This window comes from Notamacropus eugenii, chromosome 2, assembly GCF_028372415.1.
Source record: "Notamacropus eugenii isolate mMacEug1 chromosome 2, mMacEug1.pri_v2, whole genome shotgun sequence".
Lineage (NCBI taxonomy): Eukaryota > Metazoa > Chordata > Mammalia > Diprotodontia > Macropodidae > Notamacropus > Notamacropus eugenii.
In genome coordinates this window covers 71,811,501-71,831,403 of record NC_092873.1, presented here as the reverse complement: position 1 = coordinate 71,831,403, position 19,903 = coordinate 71,811,501, and the positions used below count along the sequence as shown (strand labels likewise).

Genomic DNA, 19,903 nt, shown 5'->3' with positions numbered 1-19,903 from the left:
ATAGTCGTGTTGTGTAAGCCTAACTATATTTTCCTCCATCCTATCCTGCTCTCCATTGCTTCTATTCTCTCTTTGGATTCTGTCCCTCCCCAAGAGTGTTGACTTCAAATTGCTCCCTCCTCCCATTGTCCTCCCTTCCATCCTCCCCCCCACTCTGCTTATCCCCTTCTCCCCCACTTTCCTGTACTGTAAGATAGGTTTTCATACCAAAATGAGTATGCATTTTATTCCTTCCTTTAGTGGAATGTGATGAGAGTAAACTTCATGTTTTTCTCTCACCTCCCCTCTTTTTCCCTCCACTAAAAAGTCTTTTGCTTGCCTCTTTTATGAGAGATAATTTACCTCATTCCATTTCTCCCTTTCTCCTCCCAATATATTTCTCTCTCACCTCTTAATTTCATTTTTTTAAGATATGATCCTATCCTATTCAATTCACTCTGTGCTGTGTGTGTGTGTGTGTGTGTGTGTGTGTAATCCCACCAACTATCCAGATACTGAAAAGTTTCAAGAGTTACAAATATTATTGTCTTTCCATGTAGGAATGTAAACAGTTCAACTTTAGTAAGTCCCTTGTGACTTCTCTTTGCTATTTACCTTTCCATGCTTCTCTTCATTCTTGTGTTAGAAAGTCAAATTTTCTTTTCAGCTCTGGTCTTTTCATCAAGAATGCTTGAAAGTCCCCAATTTCATTGAAAGACCATTTTTCCCCCTGAAGTATTATACTCAATTTTGCTGGGTAGGTGATTCTTGGTTTTAGTCCTAGTTCCTTTGACTTCTGGAATATGATATTCCACACCCTTCGATCCCTTAATGTAGAAGCTGCTAGATCTTGTGTTATCCTGATTGTATTTCCACAATACTTGAATTGTTTCTTACTAGCTGCTTGCAATATTTTCTCCTTGACCAGGGAACTCTGGAATTTGGCCACAATGTTCCTAGGAGTTTCTCTTTTTGGATCTCTTTCAGGCGGTGTTCTGTGGATTCCTGGAATATTTATTTTGCCCTCTGGTTCTAGAATCTCAGGGCAGTTTTCCTTGATAATTTCATGAAAGATGATGTCTAGGCTCTTTTTTTGATCATGGCTTTCAGATAGTCCCATAACTTTTAAATTGTCTCTCCTGGATCTATTTTCTAGGTCAGTTGTTTTTCCAATGAGATATTTCACATTATCTTCCAGTTTTTCATTCTTTTGGTTTTGTTTTGTGATTTCTGGGTTTCTCATAAAGTCATTAGCCTCCATCTGTTCCATTCTAATTTTTAAACAACCATTTTCTTCAGTGAGCTTTTGAACCTCCTTTTCCATTTGGCTAATTCTGCTTTTGAAAGTATTCTTCTCATTGGCTTTTTGAACCTCTTTTGCCAAGTGAGTTAGCCTATTTTTCAAGGTGTTATTTTCTTCAGCATTTTTTTGGATCTCCTTTAGCAAGGTGTTGACCTGCTTTTCATGTTTTTATTGCATCTCTCATTTCTCTTCCCAGTTTTTCCTGCACCTCTCTAACTTGATTTTCAAAATCCTTTTTGAGCTCTTTCCATGGCCTAAGCCCATTGAATATTTATTTTGGATGTTTGGGATACAGAAGCCTTGACTTTCATGTCTTTCTCTGATGGTAAGCATTGTTCTTCCTCATCTGAAAGGATGGGAGGAGGTATCTGTTCACCAAGAAAGTAACCTTCTATGGTCTTATTTTTTTTCCCTTTTCTGGGCATTTTCCCAGCCAGTGACTTGACTTCTGAGTTTCCTCTCCATACCCACCTCGCCTCCAGATCTGCCTAGCTAGTGCTTGGGGGCTAAGATTCAAATGCTGCTTCCCAGCCTCAGGGCTTTGGGTGGGGGCGGGGCTGCTAGTCAGTGTGAGATTAAGTTCAGGTGCTGGGGTGGGGGCAGGGCTGCCACAAGGGGCTCAGTTCCCTCAGCGGGTTTATGTGGAGACCTTCAACAATGGATCCAGGCTCCTGCCTGCTTTGGGAGCCCCTGTCTGCTGCTGCCTCCGCTGCTGCCTCCCGAGGGGGCCTGAGTTATGGGGGACACCCCACTCCCCTCTCTGCGAGCCAAAGAGACTCTCTCACTGACCTTTGGCACCTGTGGGTGGAGGGACCTGCGAGGCTGCTGGAGATTCTGTCCCTAAAGCCTGCTCGGAACTGCTCCTCTCAGTGAAACGTGGCCAAGGCAGGGCTGGGCTCTGCTCCGGGTCCAGTGCGAGACGGACCTTTCATGTCGGTTTTTCAGGTCTCTCTGGAACAGATATCTCCTCCACTCTGTTGTTCTGTGGCTTCTGCTGCTCCAGAATTTGTTGGGAGTTCTTCTTTATAGGTATTTTATGGGCTGTGGGTTAGGAGCTAGCATATGTGTATCTTTCTACTCTGCCATCTTGGCTCCTCCCCCTTTATACCAATTTTTTAAATTAATTGAGTCTTTGCTTGAAGATACAGGTTGCACTGGAACGTTTATTGTTGTGGTTTTGCTGTAAAAACTGTTTACAAACCGTGCCAAAATGGTGCTGCTAAGAGCCCCACAATCCATGGCTGCTCATTCTTGCTGACTTTGACCTTCCCTCACAGAAGATTAGCATTGAAGGCAGTACTGGATAGCCTGCATGCATGTTCAATTCTCTGGTTTTTCTCCTTCCCTCTTCCCCTTCTCCTTCTCTACTCACTCAGCCTCTTTCGTTCAGTATGTGTAAAGCAAAATAAAAATAAGTAAGCAAAGGAGAAAGAACCCAACCATAGATAGCCACTATAGGGATAGAGAAGATCTGGATTCATATTCAGAGGAAAATAGTTAAGAAAAAAAAGCTACTCCTACCCTACAGAGCAATGTCAAATGGTCACAATCCCAAAATGAGTTCTTAGAAGAACTTTAAAAAGACTTCAAAAATCAAATTAAGAGACATGATAGAAAAATTAGGTAAAAAAAAAATTAAAGCAATCCAAGAAAAACAAGAAAACTGCAAAAGGATACTCCTCTGAAGCAGAGAAACCCTGATTGGTAGATATTTAAGGAGAAGGTGTGCCACAATTCCTTCCCATTACTTTAACTTTAAGGATGGGGAGGTCAGCTAAAGTAGAAGAACTGATCATGAATTAGCAGCTTCCAGCAATCTGAGCAAGTAAAACTACTCCATTTCAGCTTGGTTTCTGAGAAAAATGATTATTTCTCCCTTGTATTAATAACTAATTATTGAATTGGTTTTTCCCCTTTTCTACTTCCTCATCCAGAAATTAACTAGTGTGGGAATCTTTCTCAAAGACTTACCAGAGCTAAAAGCTACAAGAAATTCTAAGTTCAGGCTAATAGGTAGATTCCTGCTCACTGTGTTTTTCTCAGACAGGTCTGAGAAAATGGGTGGGTTCTCCCTTTTGTCAGGCAGGTGATATGGAAATTGATAAATCACTTTGACCAAGACTTGGGTGATTCAAGTCATGTACCCCCAAGAGTCTCATTAGAATGAGCTCATTAACTACTAAACCAATCAGAACTATTTGCCACCCTCAGGAATACTCACTCTTCCAAGAGTACATGAACTGTGAGCCCGCTACAAGGAGGGGTTTTTGACATTCAAGAGTGCTACTTGCCTCTTTTATTAACAACATGCTAGCCTTATTAATCAAATGATTAAAATTACCCAGAAACTTTGTCTCCTGAACTTTTTAAACATCACATTCCTCCTTCTTGAGTTAGGTCTCCCAAAACTCTAATGAAGTGATCATGATACCACGAGTAGCTCTACCAAAAGAAATAAGTATCTGATAAAAGATATTGACATTAGACTTAGAAATTGTTTTTTAAAATTTACTGTTTGTACCAACAGAATAAAATGATATTATACAACAAAATGTGGCAAGAGAGATAGAAATATCAGATTATCTTACTTATCTTCTAAGGAACCTGTATAAGGGGCAAGAAACAATAGTTTGAAACAAAAATGGGAACTGATGGGGTGATGGGACCTAGACTCCTAAAAGGAAAAGACTATGTCTTTGTAAGCAACCCAGTCCCTTAATTTTCCCCATAGATTTCAGTAGCCTAGATCGCTGGCACTACCACCCAAGGCAGCTGGCCCACCCCAGTCCACCTAGGTCACTTAATTAGTTCACTTGACATTTCTTTCACTGTCTCACTTGGCCCAACCTGGGCAGCTAGGTGGTACAGTGGATAGAGCACCGGTGCAGGATGAGTCTGGAGAACCTGAGTTCAAATCTCACCTCAGACACTTGACACTCACTAGCTGTGTGACCTTGGGCAAGTCACTTAACCCCAACTGCCTCATCCTGGGTCATCTCCAGTCATCCTGATGAATATCTGGTCACTGGATTCAGATGGCTCTGGAGGAGAAGTGAGACTGGGTGACCTGCACAGCTCTTCCTTGCTCAAAACAAAGTCAAGTGCAAGTCATGTCATCATTTCTCTGATGGCATGGTCTTCTTTGGTAACAAAGGACAAACACACACATGATCCAACCCAGACTACTCCCATGTATCCACTACTCCTTAATCCCAACCAGTTCCTTTCATTGTTTTTTTGTATATAAGCATCAGTCTCACCCCAACTAAGTTGCAAGTTCACTAGGAATCCTGCCCACTTCTACTGACTTTACAATAAACCTTGTCATTGAACTGGAAAAAGGTTTGAGTGCATGAATTCATTCCAAATAGATGCCACCTTGTACCCCAACATTTCTGGGTTCCCAGCAACCCCAAACCACATCAGAAGAGATTAGAAAAGAAATAGGATAAAGCTGTATATTGTCACCTTTTTTAATTTATATGATAAACAAAAGTACAACATGCAAAATGCTGTACTGGATGAATCAAAAGTCAAAATTAAAGATGCTGAGAGAAATATCAGCAATCTCAGATATGCAAACAATACCACTTTGATGACAGAAAGTGAAGAATTAAAGTTAAAGTATTAAGAAGCCTCTTGTTAAGGGTGAAAGAGGAGAATGTAAAAGCTGGCTTGAAGCTTAACATTAAAAAAAACTAAGCTCATGGCAAATGGTCCTATCACTTCCTGGCACATAGAAGGAGAAGAAACAGAAGCAGCGTCAGACTTTATATTCTTGGACTCAAAGCTCACTGTAGGCAGGGAATCCAGTCATGAAAGCAAAAAATACTTGCTTCTTGGAAGTAAAACTATAACAAATCTGAAAAGCAAACTTAAAAGCAAAGATATCACCTTGCCAACAATAGTCGATACAGTCAAAGCTATTGCTTTTCCAGTAGCAATGTATGACTGTGAGAGTCTGACTGTAAGGAAAACTCAGCACCACAAAATCAATGCTTTCAAATTGCAGTGCTGCAGAAGACTTTCGAGAGTCTCTTGGACAACAAGGAGATCAAATCAGTAAATACTTAAAGAAATTAATTTAGACTATTCATTGGAAGAACAAATTTAAAAAAGGTGAAGTTTAAATACTTTGGCCACATAAAAAACAGGACTCAATTGGAAAATACCCTGATGTTGGGAAAGACTGAAGCAAAAGAAGGGGATAGCAAGGGATGAAATGGATAGATAGTATCACGGAAGCAAGGAACATGAGCTTGAACAGACTTCAAGAGACAGTGGAGGACAGGGGCCTGGCATGCTATGGTCCATGGAGTCATAAAGAGTCAAAAGCAACTGAACAACAACAGAGGTAGACAAGTTCTGTTCTAAAAGTAAAACGGTATAAATCTAACAATGTTTCAATAGTCATTAATAAATAACGATGTCAACACTCTTGGACTCTAGGTACTCAGCATCTGAAGAAATAGAAGCTGGAAAAATATTAAACATATGTACCCATGGCAGACTCTTCCTGACAATTTACTACTGAAAACATATCTCTATAATCACATAACTGACTTAAGTCAGGGATTTCCAAACTTTTTAGATTCCAAAATCCTTTAAGTAAAAATTTTTGATCACATACCCTGAACTTGTGTATATTTATTTATAAATTGTATATATATATGCATGTACATATGTACATATACACACATATGTATTACAGCACTAATAATTATATACGTTGTAAAATTACCAAAAATACTAATTTTGAAATTCATAATAAAGATAAAATAAATTATCCTAAACAGAGCTAGCATCTGAGGATGGATTTGAACTCACAAAGATAAGTCTTCCTTGCTCCCAGCCCACACTTTATCCACTATGCCACCTAGCTGTCCATCTGGTCCCCACTGACCATTCCCTTATTCCCATTATCCTCAACCCAATCCATCCCATCCCCATCATATGCACCACTTCAACCATGCTCTCTGGAATGTCTGCTCCATAAGTAACAAACTTGTTTTCATCTTAAATTGTTTATTACTCCTTCAGTTTTCTAACATTCACTGAGACTAAGCTCCCTTGATGACACAGCTTCCCTGACCACCAACACTGGTTACATTTTCATTCATACAACTGACTAACTGATCAAGCCAAGGGGAGTCAGAGTACTTCCTGCTCCCACTGCCACTTCCAGGATCTCTCTCTACTACCATCACTCAGAAACACCTTTGAGGATTATTCTTCAATCTATATCTATCACCCAATTGCAATTCTGATAGCTGTTATTTAACAACCTCCAGGGCATTACTTAGTCTTCTTTCCTCAAAGGGTTAGGTACTTAACTCTGTCTTTTTCTTCTAACACCTGCCCTCATACTAGGAAACTTGAACATAAAAATAATGATACTCCTCAAACAACCTTTTGCAAGAAACCTTTCCTGATTCTTTAATGCTAGTGCCTTCACTCTAAGATTATCTCCTATTCATATCTTATTTGTACATTGTTGTTTCCATGCTGTCTCTACCATTAGACTGTGAGCTCCTTGAGAGGAACTGTTTTTTAGATTGGGGTTTTTTTTTTCCTTTCCTAGTATCCTAAATTCTTAATACAGTGCCTAGCACACAGTAGGTATTTAATAAATGCCTATTGAGTGTAAATGATTTTATTATATGACCAATCTTTCTAATTCAAGGTCCTCTGCAGGATGATCATTCAATTCTTGGCTCCTCTGCATGAGTATATCACAGGATTGTCTTGGTCTCTTTCCTTTTTTTTCTTAAAGTTCTCTCATCTGCTCTCATGCATTCAACTATCATTACTAGACAGGTGACTCCCAACTCTATATATACAATCCTACATCTCCAATTGCTTTGGACATCTCTAACCCATTATGTCCATTTCAGTCATTTTCAGTCATGTCTAACTCTTCCTGACCCCATTTGGGGTTTTCTTGGCAAAGAAACTGGAGTAATTTGCCGTTTCCTTCTCCAGCTCATTTTACAGATGAAGAAACTGAGGCAGGGTCCAGGGTCACAAAGCTAACTGTCTGGGGCCAGATGTGACTCATCTGCCTGACTCCAATACTAGCATCCTATTCACTGCATCCCTTAGCTGCCCCCACTACTTCCATTAACTTTACCCCTAAATTTGTCCATCTTGTGAACTTCCCTATTTCTGTCCAGGGCATCACCAAAATATTTAATGAAAGGACATGAAAATGAAGTTTCATGTGGCCTCTGTACAAGTTCATGATATAAGAGCACTGCATTCTAACACAGGGTAACATTAGATATTAAATATCAGTGTTAAATCTAGGTTTTCCTTCTAACAAAGGCAACAGTGATTTTACTATGTACACTGTTCCAAAAATCTTAGCAGTTTTAAGCTTTAATGGCTATTTTTAATTATTAAAACTTAAAATACTATAAATACTAGGAGGTTCCTTCTGCATTAAAAATTCCCAAAACTTATAGGTGACATTCTTAATAATATAAGTTAAGTCAATGGAACACAAATACTACAACCAAACAACAACCATTTATTAAGAGTCTATGTGCCAGGCAGAGTACAAGGTGCTGGAAATACAAATACAATAAATCAAACAATCCCCACTCACTAGGAGTTTACATTGTAACAAGGGAGAAAATAAAAATAAAGATAATAGCTGCAAAGTACCTGGATACAAGATAATTTGAGAGAGAAGACACTAGCAGTGAGAGAATCAAGAAGGCTTCATGTAGAAGAAGGTGGTACTTGAGCTGTGTTCTAAAGAAAGAGAAAGATTCTATGAGGCAAAGATGAGAAGAAATTGAATTACAGGTGTGAGAGACAGCCCCAAAGGCAAACGGACCAGAAATGCAACATAACGTATAAGGGATGGAAAAATAAATGCTAAGGTGATTGAATCACAGACTGAAGAAAGGGAAAAAACAGGTTGCATCAAGGTTGAGAAGGAAATCAAAAGCTAAAACAGGAGAGTTTAAATGTTATCCTAAAGGCACTAGAACCATAAGAACTGGTCACATAGGAGAGTCACACGTCAGACTGGAGTTTAAGGAAATTCATTTAGCAGCAATGTGGAAATTATACTGAAACAAAGACTTGAATCAGAGAAAACAAATAGGAGTCCACTGCAATAATCTAAGCAAGAGGTGATGATGGCCTGAGCTAAGGTGGTAGCTATGTGAGTAAGAAGAAAGGATCAGATGCAAGAGATGCAATGACAGGAAAAACAGCAAGAACTAACAACTGACTAGACATATGGGGTTAGAGAGAGTGAGCTAAGGAGAAAAACAAGATTATGAAATTTGTTAAGTCAAATAATGGTGATACCTTTGACAGAAGTAGAGGATGTTGGAAAGGGAAACGGTTAGAAGGCAAAATAACAGGCCCAGTTTTGGATATGTTGATTTGAGATGTCTTCAGGACATCCTGTTTCAATATCCAAAAGGCAATAACAACACAGCATTAAAGCTCAGGGGAAACCAAGGGGTGAGATTTATAGATCTGGTAGTCATCTATATAAAGTTGATAGAAGCTGATGTGTGGAGAAAAAGAAAAATAGGGGGCTTAAGACAGAGCTTGGGGAACACTCACAGTTAAGGGACATGAGCCAAATGTTGAAATAACCAAGGATGTAGAAGAGTGGTTAGATAGGTAGAAGAAGAACCAGTAAAGAAAACCCTGAGACAAAAATGTATTCAGGAGAAGAATGGTCAACAGTGTCGACAGACAGAAAAGGAGATAAACTAAAAAAATGACCAGCAAATTTATCAATTAAGCAATCATTAGTAACTCTGGAGAGTTTGGTTTCAGTTAAATGAAGTCAGAAAACAAACTACAAAGGCTTGAGGAGCAAGAGAGAATGTGAAGACAGTGAATGTAGATGACTTTTTCCAGAAGTCTAGATGAAAAAAACATGAGTGATAACAGTTTGACAGGATAGAGGATACAACAGTATGTTCGAAAGTAGAGGAAAAACCAGGAGACAGGAAGAGGTTACAGATTAGAGAAAGGGAGAGGATGATTAAAGTCAAAATATGGAGAAATCAGGAGAAGATGGGACTAAGAGCATATATAAAAGATTAGCAGAGACTGGGGAAAGGAGGAGACAGTAGAAGACGATGTCAAGAGGTTTTGAGAGAAGACGCAAAGAAAATAAATGTTCCATTAAAGTTTATGAAGGAGATGTGGAAGCAATATTTTCTTTTCAAAAGATTCCAGGGAAATATCTGAAGAAAAATTAAAGAATTTTCAGAATGGAGGCGAAGGAACTCAAGGCACACATTCCTCACCTTGTTTCTCTTTTTCTTTGAGTGGGTCAGTATTATAGACTCGGAATCCATTTTCCATCCCACATGAAAAGCAACCTAAAACAAGAAATGAAAGAGAAACATGTTAATAAATTCTGTGGCATTATTAACTAATCAAATCATGCCCAAAGGATAAAATAGATGTGGAATCTGAAAAATAAAAGTCTTAAAAGTAAATTAGAGTATGAATATACTCTTATAAGAGTGAAGTAGAATTCAGTTTCTCAAATATTCAGTTCATTTTTAAAAATTACAACCTTTTTCAAAAGATGATCAACCCTTCCCTCATACAGAAAGCAAGAAAAACAAAATTTCATTTCCATGGTAGTCATGTCCAAAACATGTGTCTCAATCTACACTCTGAGTTTAATCAACCTGACTTAATTTAATCAATCCTGATAGAGATATCAGGAAATGGGAGGCCTATTTCATCAAAATCTTCTGAAATCAAGATGATTATCAGGTGACAGTCATCAAGGTATTGATCAGAGTACCTGACACTTTCAAAGTTGAATGTCTTCACACTGTTGTTACTGTATAAATTGCTCTCTTGGTTCTACTCACTTCAATACACTATTTCATACATTTCTTCTCCCAGGTTTCTGTGAAACCAGCCCTCTCCTTTTTATAGCACAATTGTATTCCATCACATTAATATGTCAGAATTGATGAGCTCACCCTTAATTCTTTGCCACCTCAAACAGAGCTACTATATATGTGGATCCCTTGTCTCTTCCTTTAATTTCTTTAGAGTATGTGGCATAGTTGAATCAAAAAGTATGCACTGTTCAACAGGTTTGAGCATAGTTCCAAATTTCTCTCCAGAATGGCTAGACCAGCTGACAGCTCTACCAGAAGAGGAATAAAGTACTAGTTTTCCCATAGCCCCTCCAATATTTGTCATTTTCCTTTTTGTCAACTTTGCCAATCTAAAGGGTTGTGAGATGGAACACCAGAGTTGTTTTTATTTTCATTTCTCTAATTAGTGATGAGTTCATATCATCTCTGTGAAAGTGACTACTAGAACTATTTATCTGCCTCCTGGATCTATTTATCTACCTCTAGCCTGAGCTCCAGTTTCCCATCATAAATTACATCTTAGACATCTTGAATTAAATGTCTCTCAGTCATTTCAAATTCAACATACTGAAAACTGAACTTCTTATTCCCAAAAATCCTTCTTCTCAACTTCCTGTTACTATGGAGGGGTACCAGCCATCTTCCCATTCACCCATCTTAACAATCTTAGGGCCAAACCCTATTCTTCACTTGCATATATACCACAAATCCAATTCACTGCCAAGGTTTCATCATTTCAATCATCAAAACATTGTTCATGTATATGGTCCCCTTTTCTCCACTCACACAGCCTATGCTGGTACAGGCCCTCATCACCTCACACCAGGACTACTTCCAGGATCTCCCACTACAATCTATCCTCTTGTCAGCTGTCAGAGTGATCTTCCTAAGCACAGGTTTGATTAACATCTCTATATTCAATAAATTCCAGTGGGTGCCTGTTACCATCAGGATCAGACAGAAAACCATGATTGTCCTTTAAAGTCAAAGTTTTCTGCCTTTCCAGTCTTCTTGCATTTTACTTTCTTCAATACACTCCTCAAACACAACCTCTGATCCTCGACTCTACGCCTTTTCACTGTACAACTTTTTTGCATACTGTCTCAATCTGAATGTGAACCCCATAAGTGAAAGTACCATGTTCGCCTTTCTATGTATCTCCAATGCTTATAACAGTGTCTCACACGTAGTAAGTACTTTCTAAATGGTTGCTGACTGAACAAAACAATTCTTAGGAAAGTCTAATGTCTCTTTTCTCCCCCACTATAATGTCCTCAACCCACTAGAAACTGGGTTTCCCTCTAAAATTACTCATCCTTCTGACTTCAGTATTTTTGTCTATGATATTAATCATTCACTTAATTTCCCTCTCTAAATGCTAATTTGGTCTGGTTAATTGACATAGACTATCATGGCAAGAAGAACACCAATGGGAGCTCATAAGCTGTAAATCAAAATACTCTCTGAATCTTTGAGGTTAACCTAGAATTTTTTTGCGGGGGGTGAGGGGTGGGAGGGGTGTAGAATGTAACTGTGCTGTAAGAGATCAGCCTGCCAGTGTAACTGGGGAAGTATTTCCTGAGTCTATATTTTCTATGACAGAATCAAAAGATCTATAAAAAATCAGGAAGCATTACTTCCAATGGACAAACACTGGAAGAAGCCCCAATATGATCAAGAGCTAACCACAAATCAATCAACAAATATTTATTCAGCACTCAGTACAGCTATACTAGCCTACTCTGCTCTTCAATGACTGATGTCTCTGTACATTTCAGTTTCCTTACCTCCCCCTTTTAGAATTCCTAGCTTCCTTCAAGACTAAGTTCAACTCAACTATCAACCTTCTGCAGGAAACCCCTCCCAGATCTCACAGCAGCTACTGGTCTATCCCCTCTAAGGTGAATCTCCATCTACTCTGTATTTCATACATACTTATCAATATACATATCACCTCCATTAAAATGTAAGCTCCTTTAGAGCAGAAATTGTTTTTGTTTTTTCTTTGTATTCCCTCCCAGCGCTAAGCACAGTGCTGGACATTTGATTAAATGAGGCAGCCAGGCAAGTGGACAGAGTACTAGCCTTGAAGTCAATAAGACCCGAGTTCAAATCCTGTCTTAGACACTCACTAGTTGTGTGATCCTGGACAAGTCACTTATCCCCTCTGTGCCTCAGTGTCCTCACCTGTAAAATGGAATAATGTTGTTATGAGGATTAAATGAGATAATATAAAGCGTTTTGCAAACCTTAAAGCACTATACAAATGCTAGTTATCATTAGTAGTATTAACAATAACAATAAATTCTTGTTGCATGCCAAGAACTGAGTCAAACACTGGGGATACAAAAAGCAAAAAGTCCCTGCCTTCAAGAAGCTTTCGTTTGAATGGGGAAGACAATAAGCACATCAACAGGCACATACAAGATACACTGAAAGTAAATGGAAAAAACTAGGAAGAGAAAGGTACTAAGCTGGGAGGACCAGGAATGGTCTCCTGCAGAAGTTGGCATTTGAGCAGAAGTTTAAAGAAAGCCTTAAGGATTCTAGGAGACAGAGGTAAGGTAAAAGAACATTCCAGGCATAGGCACAGTCAGTGCAAAGACATAGAGAAAACAGACATGAAAAGAGACATGAAACATCTCATGTAAGGAACAGCAAGAAGGTCAGTGTTACTGGATGCAAGTGTTTGTGGAAAGGAGTATGAGAAAGCTGCAGCACTGATGGAGTGAGTTAGAGCAAAATAGCAGTAGTGAGGGCTAAAAAGGGCAGAAGCCTTCAAAACCAGCAATCAAGCAGGGCCAAGGCTAGAGTATTTACTCGATTGTCAAAAACATTGCTCTGATTCCCAAAAGAGACACTCGCAGGAAATTACTGAAGCATATTTTCCCTCTTCAATGGTAACCTTAAAGTATTACTTTTCTTTTTATTCTTCCTTACTCTCCCCACCCAGAATCAGTCTTTTGTCTTCATACAAGTGTCCTGTCAAACACAACTAGAGAAATTCATACAACTATGCTGTAAGGTGGATTTTAGTGTGTGAAAAGTGGATTTTTGTTATTATTTCTTAGAATTCAGCTTCTCAAGATTCAAAGCCATAACAATCTCGTTTCCAGACATTAAATATGAGTTCTCATGATTATGGTTCAAAACATCTCCACCACGCTTGCGTAGCATTATATAATGATGAATAATAAAAACATTTATGCTTAAATTGTAAACATTTACTATGACTGAGCAGTGAGATACAGGAATGAGGTGATGTAAACTTGTCAGGATACTGCTGCCACGGTGCCTTCTTTGTGTATTGCCATTTAAAGCAGGTGGGCACTGGTCAAGAAGTGGGGAACCCTGAGGGTTGAAATACACAAGCTGGAATGCTGTGTGTGCCTTGATCAGCCCCCATTTAAGACTTGGGCGAAATCTGTGTTTGCCTCAATCAGCTGCCATTGAGGCTTGAGGGGATTTAGGAAAGTGCAAAAACTATGCCGGTCTGGATTCAACCCACCAAGATTTGAACCCATCAAGACATAGGGGTAGTTGCACCCCTTTCTCGCCAGCTCCTGAAAGAAGGATGATTAGGAAATGCTATAGGAGTTGGTGCTCCCATTATTAGTAACCCTTGTGAGAAGACTAGTCTAAAGTAAAGTAAGATTATTTACTCCTTTTGAAGCTGTTAGTGTCATTCCTGTCTGACCAGACCAAGCGTGATGAACCTTTGCCTTCCTGTGTGCTAGTGTTTATCTGTCTTACATATACCAACTATTTACCATAAAAATTTATATTATTTAATCTCAACCGTGCCTGCACTGCTGAAACCAAAATTTCATAGCCTTTTCTCAGTCCTTATCCTTCTTGACCCGCTGCAGCATTTGACACTGGTTACCATTCCTTCCATTCATTCTTCTCCAAGTTACACTTTCGATTCTCTGGACTTCCTTTACACCACTGGTATGAAACTCAAATAAAAATGGATCCCTGCGGGCAACATATTGACTTAATAATCTACAAATCAACTACACTGCCTTGCATTTTCATTTATTTTATTAAACATTTCCCCATTCCACAGAAGCCTTCTCACTCTGAAAGTTCAATCGACCCCCTGAAATTGTCACACTACAAATTATACTTTGCCCCTCCAGTTTCTATTACTAATTGCTAGTTCTCCATCTCCTCTTCAATGTCTCAGGCATTTTGAAACTCACTAAGTTTTCAAAAAAAGAACTCATTATATATCCACTACTCTTTGCAACTTTCCTACTTCTACTAAGGGCAGCTTCACAAGTTTGACATTACTCTTCCCCTCTCTCAAACTCCATTATGTTTATTAAGTATTAAGAATTTCACCAGCACACCTCTTGCACCTGTCTCCTTTCTTTTCATATTCACCTGACCATCACTAGACCCTTATCCCCTCACAACAAGACTATTTAAACACCTTCCTAAATGGACATGGACTCCTCTATTTCAGCCTCTCCCTCTTCCAATGCATCCTCCACACAGCTGCTAAAAATAATGTCTTCCAACCTCTCTTTAAGAACCTTCAATGATTCTCTATTAAGTCCAGGATAAAACACAAACTCCTCAGCTTGGCATTTAAAACCATTGAAAATTCAGCTTCAGTTTACTTTTCTAGGCAAATTTCACGAACTCACTGTAGAGGGCAGAGACAAGATGGTACAGTAGGGAACATTCTAACCAAACTTCCAGCATTCTCCTCCAAATAACTTTAAAATATCACATCAAATCAAATTATGGAACAGCATAGCCAACAAAAGGTCAGGGTGAGAAACTTTTCCAGACTAAGACAACTAGAAGGTCAGGAAAGAGCTATGACAGTGGGGTGGGGCTGGCTGCACTGAAAGATGCAGTAACACCAAATGCGTGCTTGGAGAATGTGGCAGTGGCAACAGCTTTAGGAGCTCTCAGGATCCAAAGACAGTAAGGGGATTTGGCAATTGGTCAGAAAAAAAATCACAAAGGATCTCCAATGCAGGCTCTTGGAGGAGGCTTAGCAATACCATTGTCCATTACCCAGTTCCGGGTCACAGTTATAAGGTGAAGAGAATCACTTGGGTCTGAAGTGAGCATGGGTCCTGCTTGTAGTTCCAGAGCAGAGAGCATCAGAGACAGGCACTAGGACTTGATGTCACAAGGAAACAAGTTAAGGACCAGAAAGCAGACCAGGAGAACAATGACCATACCTCTCCCCAAATTGTACCACCTTGGAAGCATGGAAAACTTGAAGATCCCCCTCCCCCCAGAACCAGCTCTGAAAATAATAGGGCAAAAAAGACTGAAGCATGGGATAATGACCTTCCCAGAGATAAGCAGAACCCAAGAAAAACATAAAGTTCAAAGTCAAAAAAATAAGCTGATAAAATGAGCAAACAACAACAACAACAAAAAAGGCCCTGACCATAAAAAGCTCCATGGAGAAATGGAAGCTCAATACACAAAATGAAAAGGAAATGTCATAAAAACATCTACAAACAGAGTTTCACAGGAAAAAATGCAGATTAGACACAAGCCCAACAAGAATTCCTGGAAGAACTAAAGAAAGCTATTCCAAAAAAAGAGCAAAAAAATTAATTTTAAAAATCAAATAAGTGAGGAAATATGGGAAAAGAAATGAGAGAAATGGAAGAAAATTAGGAAAAGAGAATTAACAGTTTGGTAAAAGAGAGACAAAAAATTCTAAAGAAAATAACTCCTTAAAAAGCAGAATTGACCAAGTGGAAGAGGTATAAAATCTCATTGAAGAAAATAATAGCTCAGAAATTAGAACTGGGCAAGTGGAAGGTAATGACTCCATTAGACATCAAAAAACAATGAAACAAAGTCAAAAGAATGGAAAAAATTATGAAAATGTAAACTATCTCATCAGAAAAACAAATGACTGGGGAAAACAGATCAAGGAGAGATAGTTTAAGAATTAGTGGATTATTTAAAAGCTACGATAAAAAGAGCATAGACATCATATTTCAAGAAATTATCAAGGAAAACTCCCTGATATCTTAGAACCAGAAGGTAAAATAGAAATTGAAGAATTCACTGATCACCAACTGAAAGAGATCCCAAAATGAAAACGCCCAGGAATATTATAGACAAGTTCCAGAGCTGCAGACCAAAGAGAAAATACTTCAAGCAGCTACAAAGAAATTCATAAATATTCCCTAAGAAAACAATCCCCACAACCAGATGGAATTGCAAGTGAATTTCTACCAAACATTTAAAGAATAATTAGTCCCAATACTGCACAAACTATACGAAAAAATGGATAAAGGAGTCCTGTCAAATTCCTTCTATGACATAAATATGGTTTTGATACCTAATCCAAGGAGTAAAAAGCAGAAAGAAAACTATAACCCAATTTCCCTAACGAAGAGTGATGCAAAAATTTTTAATAAAGTACTACCGAGTAGACCACAGCAATATATCACAAAGATCATACACTATGACCAGATGGCATTTATGGCTGGTTCAATATTAGGAAAACTATCAGCATAACTGACCACATCAGTAACAAAAATAACAAAAACCACATGATTATATCAACAAAGGTAAGAAAAGTTTTCAAAATAACACCCATTCCTATTAAACACACTGGAAAACATAGGAATGGGGCTTTTCTTAAAATGGTAAATAAGATCTATTTAAACTAAGAACATGCATTATCTGTAATGGGGACAAGCCAGAAGCTTTTGCAGTAAGATTAGAGGTAAAACAAGGATACCTATTATCACCATTATTATTAAGTATCACTCTAGAAATGCTAACTATAGCAATAAGACAGGAAAAAGAAACTGAAGGAATAAGAATAAGCAACAAAAAACCAAAACTATTATTCTTTGCAGTTGATCTGATGGTATAATTGGAGAGCCCTAGAGTATCATTTAAAAAAAACTAATTGAAACAACAACTTTAGCAAAGTTGCAAGATATTAAATAAAACACAAATAAAAGGCATTTTTATATATTATCAACAAAACCCAAGAGGAGGAGATAGAAAAAGAAATTCCATTTAAAATAACTAGAGAGAGTATAAAAATACTTGGGAGTTTACCTGCCAAAACAAACCTAGGGATTAAATGAACACAATTACAAAATACTTTTCACCCTGATAAAGACAGAACTAAACAACCAGAAAAATAATAATTTCTCATGGATAGATGTACCAATATAATAAAAATGATAATTCTGCCTAAATTACTTATTTACCTATTCAGTTCAATACTATTCAAACTAAAATAAAATTGTGTTCCAGAAACAGAGAAAATGGTAACCAAATTCATTTGGAAGAATAAAAGGTCAAGAATATCAAGGAAGTCAATAAAAAAAATGAAGGAACATAGTCTCATAGTACCAGATTTCAAACTTTATTACAAAGTGGTAATCCCAAATGGTAATCATTAAAACAATCTAGTACTGGCTAAGAAATAGACTGGTTGGTCAGTGGAATAGATTAAATACATAATTTAAATAATGAGAGTAAATGATCACAATAATCTAGTGTTTAATAAACCCAAAGATCCAAATTTTAGGAGCAAGAAATGACTATTCAACAAAAACTGAAGAGAAAACTGAAAACCAGTCTGGCAAAAATTAGGCACAGACAAACACCTCACAGTGTACCCAGATAAGGTCAAAATGGGTAAATGATGCAGATGTAGGGTGATATCATAAGGAAATTAGAGGGACATGGAATAAATTACCTAAAAGATCTATGGATAAGGAAAATGTTAATAAACAAATAAGAGATATGAGATGCCATGGGAGGTAAAATGGGTAATTTTGATTACATAAAATTAAAAGGGTTTTACACAAAATTAATGCATCCAAAATTAGAACAAAAGAAACTGGAAATATTTATAGTAAGTTTCTCTAATAAAGGCTGCATTTCTCAGATATATAGAGAACTGAACCAAATTTATAAAAAATAAGAGCCATTTCCCAAATGTCAAATGGTAAAAGGATATGAATAGGCAGTTTTGAGAAGAAAATCAAACTAGCAAGAGGCATATAAAAAATGCTATAAAACACTAATAATTAGAGAAATGCAAACTGAAACAACTTTGAGGTAACACCTCACACCTACCAGATCCACTAATATGACAGGAAAATGCCAAATGTTTAAAGGGATGTGGAAAAATAGGAACACTAATGCACTGTTGGTGTAATTGTGAACTGGTCCAAACATTCTGGAGAAAGATTTGGAACTATATCGAAAGGGCTTTAAAACTGTGCATACCCTCTACCAGTCATACCATAATATCATCCTAATAAGTCTGTATTCCAAAGAGATCAAAAAAAAAGAAAAAGGACCTATATAAAAAATATTTATAGTGGTGGCAAAGAATTACAAATTGTGGGGATATTCATCACTTGGGGAATGGATGAACAAATTGTAGTTGTTCTTTCTTGAAGATGACCAAAATGACATCACCACGTTACAGTCAAGTTACAATGTGTTCAACTGTGACTAATCAGACCAATACAAGCTTAGAGTGTTCTACCACAGATTGGGAAGAAATAGCTCATGTGAACATTTGAGGCAGATTCTCCAAATTTTTGCATCTTGCGATTCTTTTGAGCTACTTTAATTCTGGCTTGTTCACAGAGTACGGCACCTTCTCTGAAGGGGGCATGCCATGCTGAACAGTCCTGTGCCAGCGTCTCCCATGTCACACAATCAATTCCAAAGTTCTTAAGAGAGACCTTGAGAGTATCCTTGTATCACTTTTTCTGACCATATGAATGCATGCCCTGTGTGAGTTCTCCATAAAATAGTCTTTTTGGTATATGATATGGTGTTGGAATATTTGTTATATATAAGACATGACAAAGGGGATGGTTTAAGAAAAATCTGGGAAGACATATCAACCAAGGAGAACATTGTACACAATAACAGTAACATTATAATAATGACCAACTTTTAAATACTTAGCCACCCAGATCACTACAATGATCTAAGACAATTCCCAATACCTAACAGAGGGTCTAGCTCTAGCACACAGTGGGTGGTCAATAAATGCTCACTTATGGATGCAGTTCTCTTAAGATTAAACTAGAGCTTCAATCAACAAATGAGTACTTATTAAGTACCTGTTATGTGCCAGGTATTTGTTAGGTGCTGGGGGCACAAAGGCAAAAGTTACATGTAAATAGACACAAAACTGATACAAGATAACTAGCGAATAAAGAATAATTAAGAGTTGTAGAATACAGCGCAGCAGAGATCCTTGGAAGAAACTAAGGATATCAACAGAAGGAAAAGGGAGTTCATTCTGAGTATGAAGGGGAAAAAATGCAAAGTCTTGGAGAAAAAAAGATTAAGAGTATGAAAAGGCCAGTTTGGCTAGACCACTGGTATTTGTGAGGGGAAAAAATACATAAAAAGCCAAGAAAAATAGTGTGGGATCATGTTGTGAAGGCTCTAAATTCTAAAGTAGGAGTTTATTGTACAGTAAAGAGACATGGTCACATCTACACTTTAATAAAATCACATCAGCAGCATTGTGAAGAATGGACTGGAATGGGGGAAGAATACCTGTGGCAGAAAGACCACACAGAAGGCTACCTCAATATACCAAGCAAAGGATGAAGACCTCAGTCTTGGGTGGTGGCTGTGTGAGTAGAGAGAACTTACTCAAAAGATTTTGTGGAAACACACCCAACAAGATTTGGCAACATAATGAAATAGGGGAGGTGAGAGTGAGGGGTTGAGGATAACATAAAAC

General features: G+C 37.9%; 1 protein-coding gene across 3 annotated transcripts in view; it reads right to left on the bottom strand.

Moving 5' to 3' along the window:
- Positions 1 to 19,903, bottom strand: part of WDR45B (WD repeat domain 45B) — a 91,055-nt gene that overhangs the window by 63,693 nt on the left and 7,459 nt on the right. For 2 of the 3 annotated variants that reach the window (XM_072640905.1, XM_072640903.1), the window contains exon 2: positions 9,568 to 9,642. In XM_072640905.1, the coding sequence (XP_072497006.1) occupies positions 9,568 to 9,642 (75 nt within the window). Of the gene's footprint in view, positions 1 to 9,567; positions 9,643 to 12,296; positions 12,352 to 19,903 lie in introns of all 3 variants that reach the window. The other variant, XM_072640904.1, reaches the window with a different exon arrangement.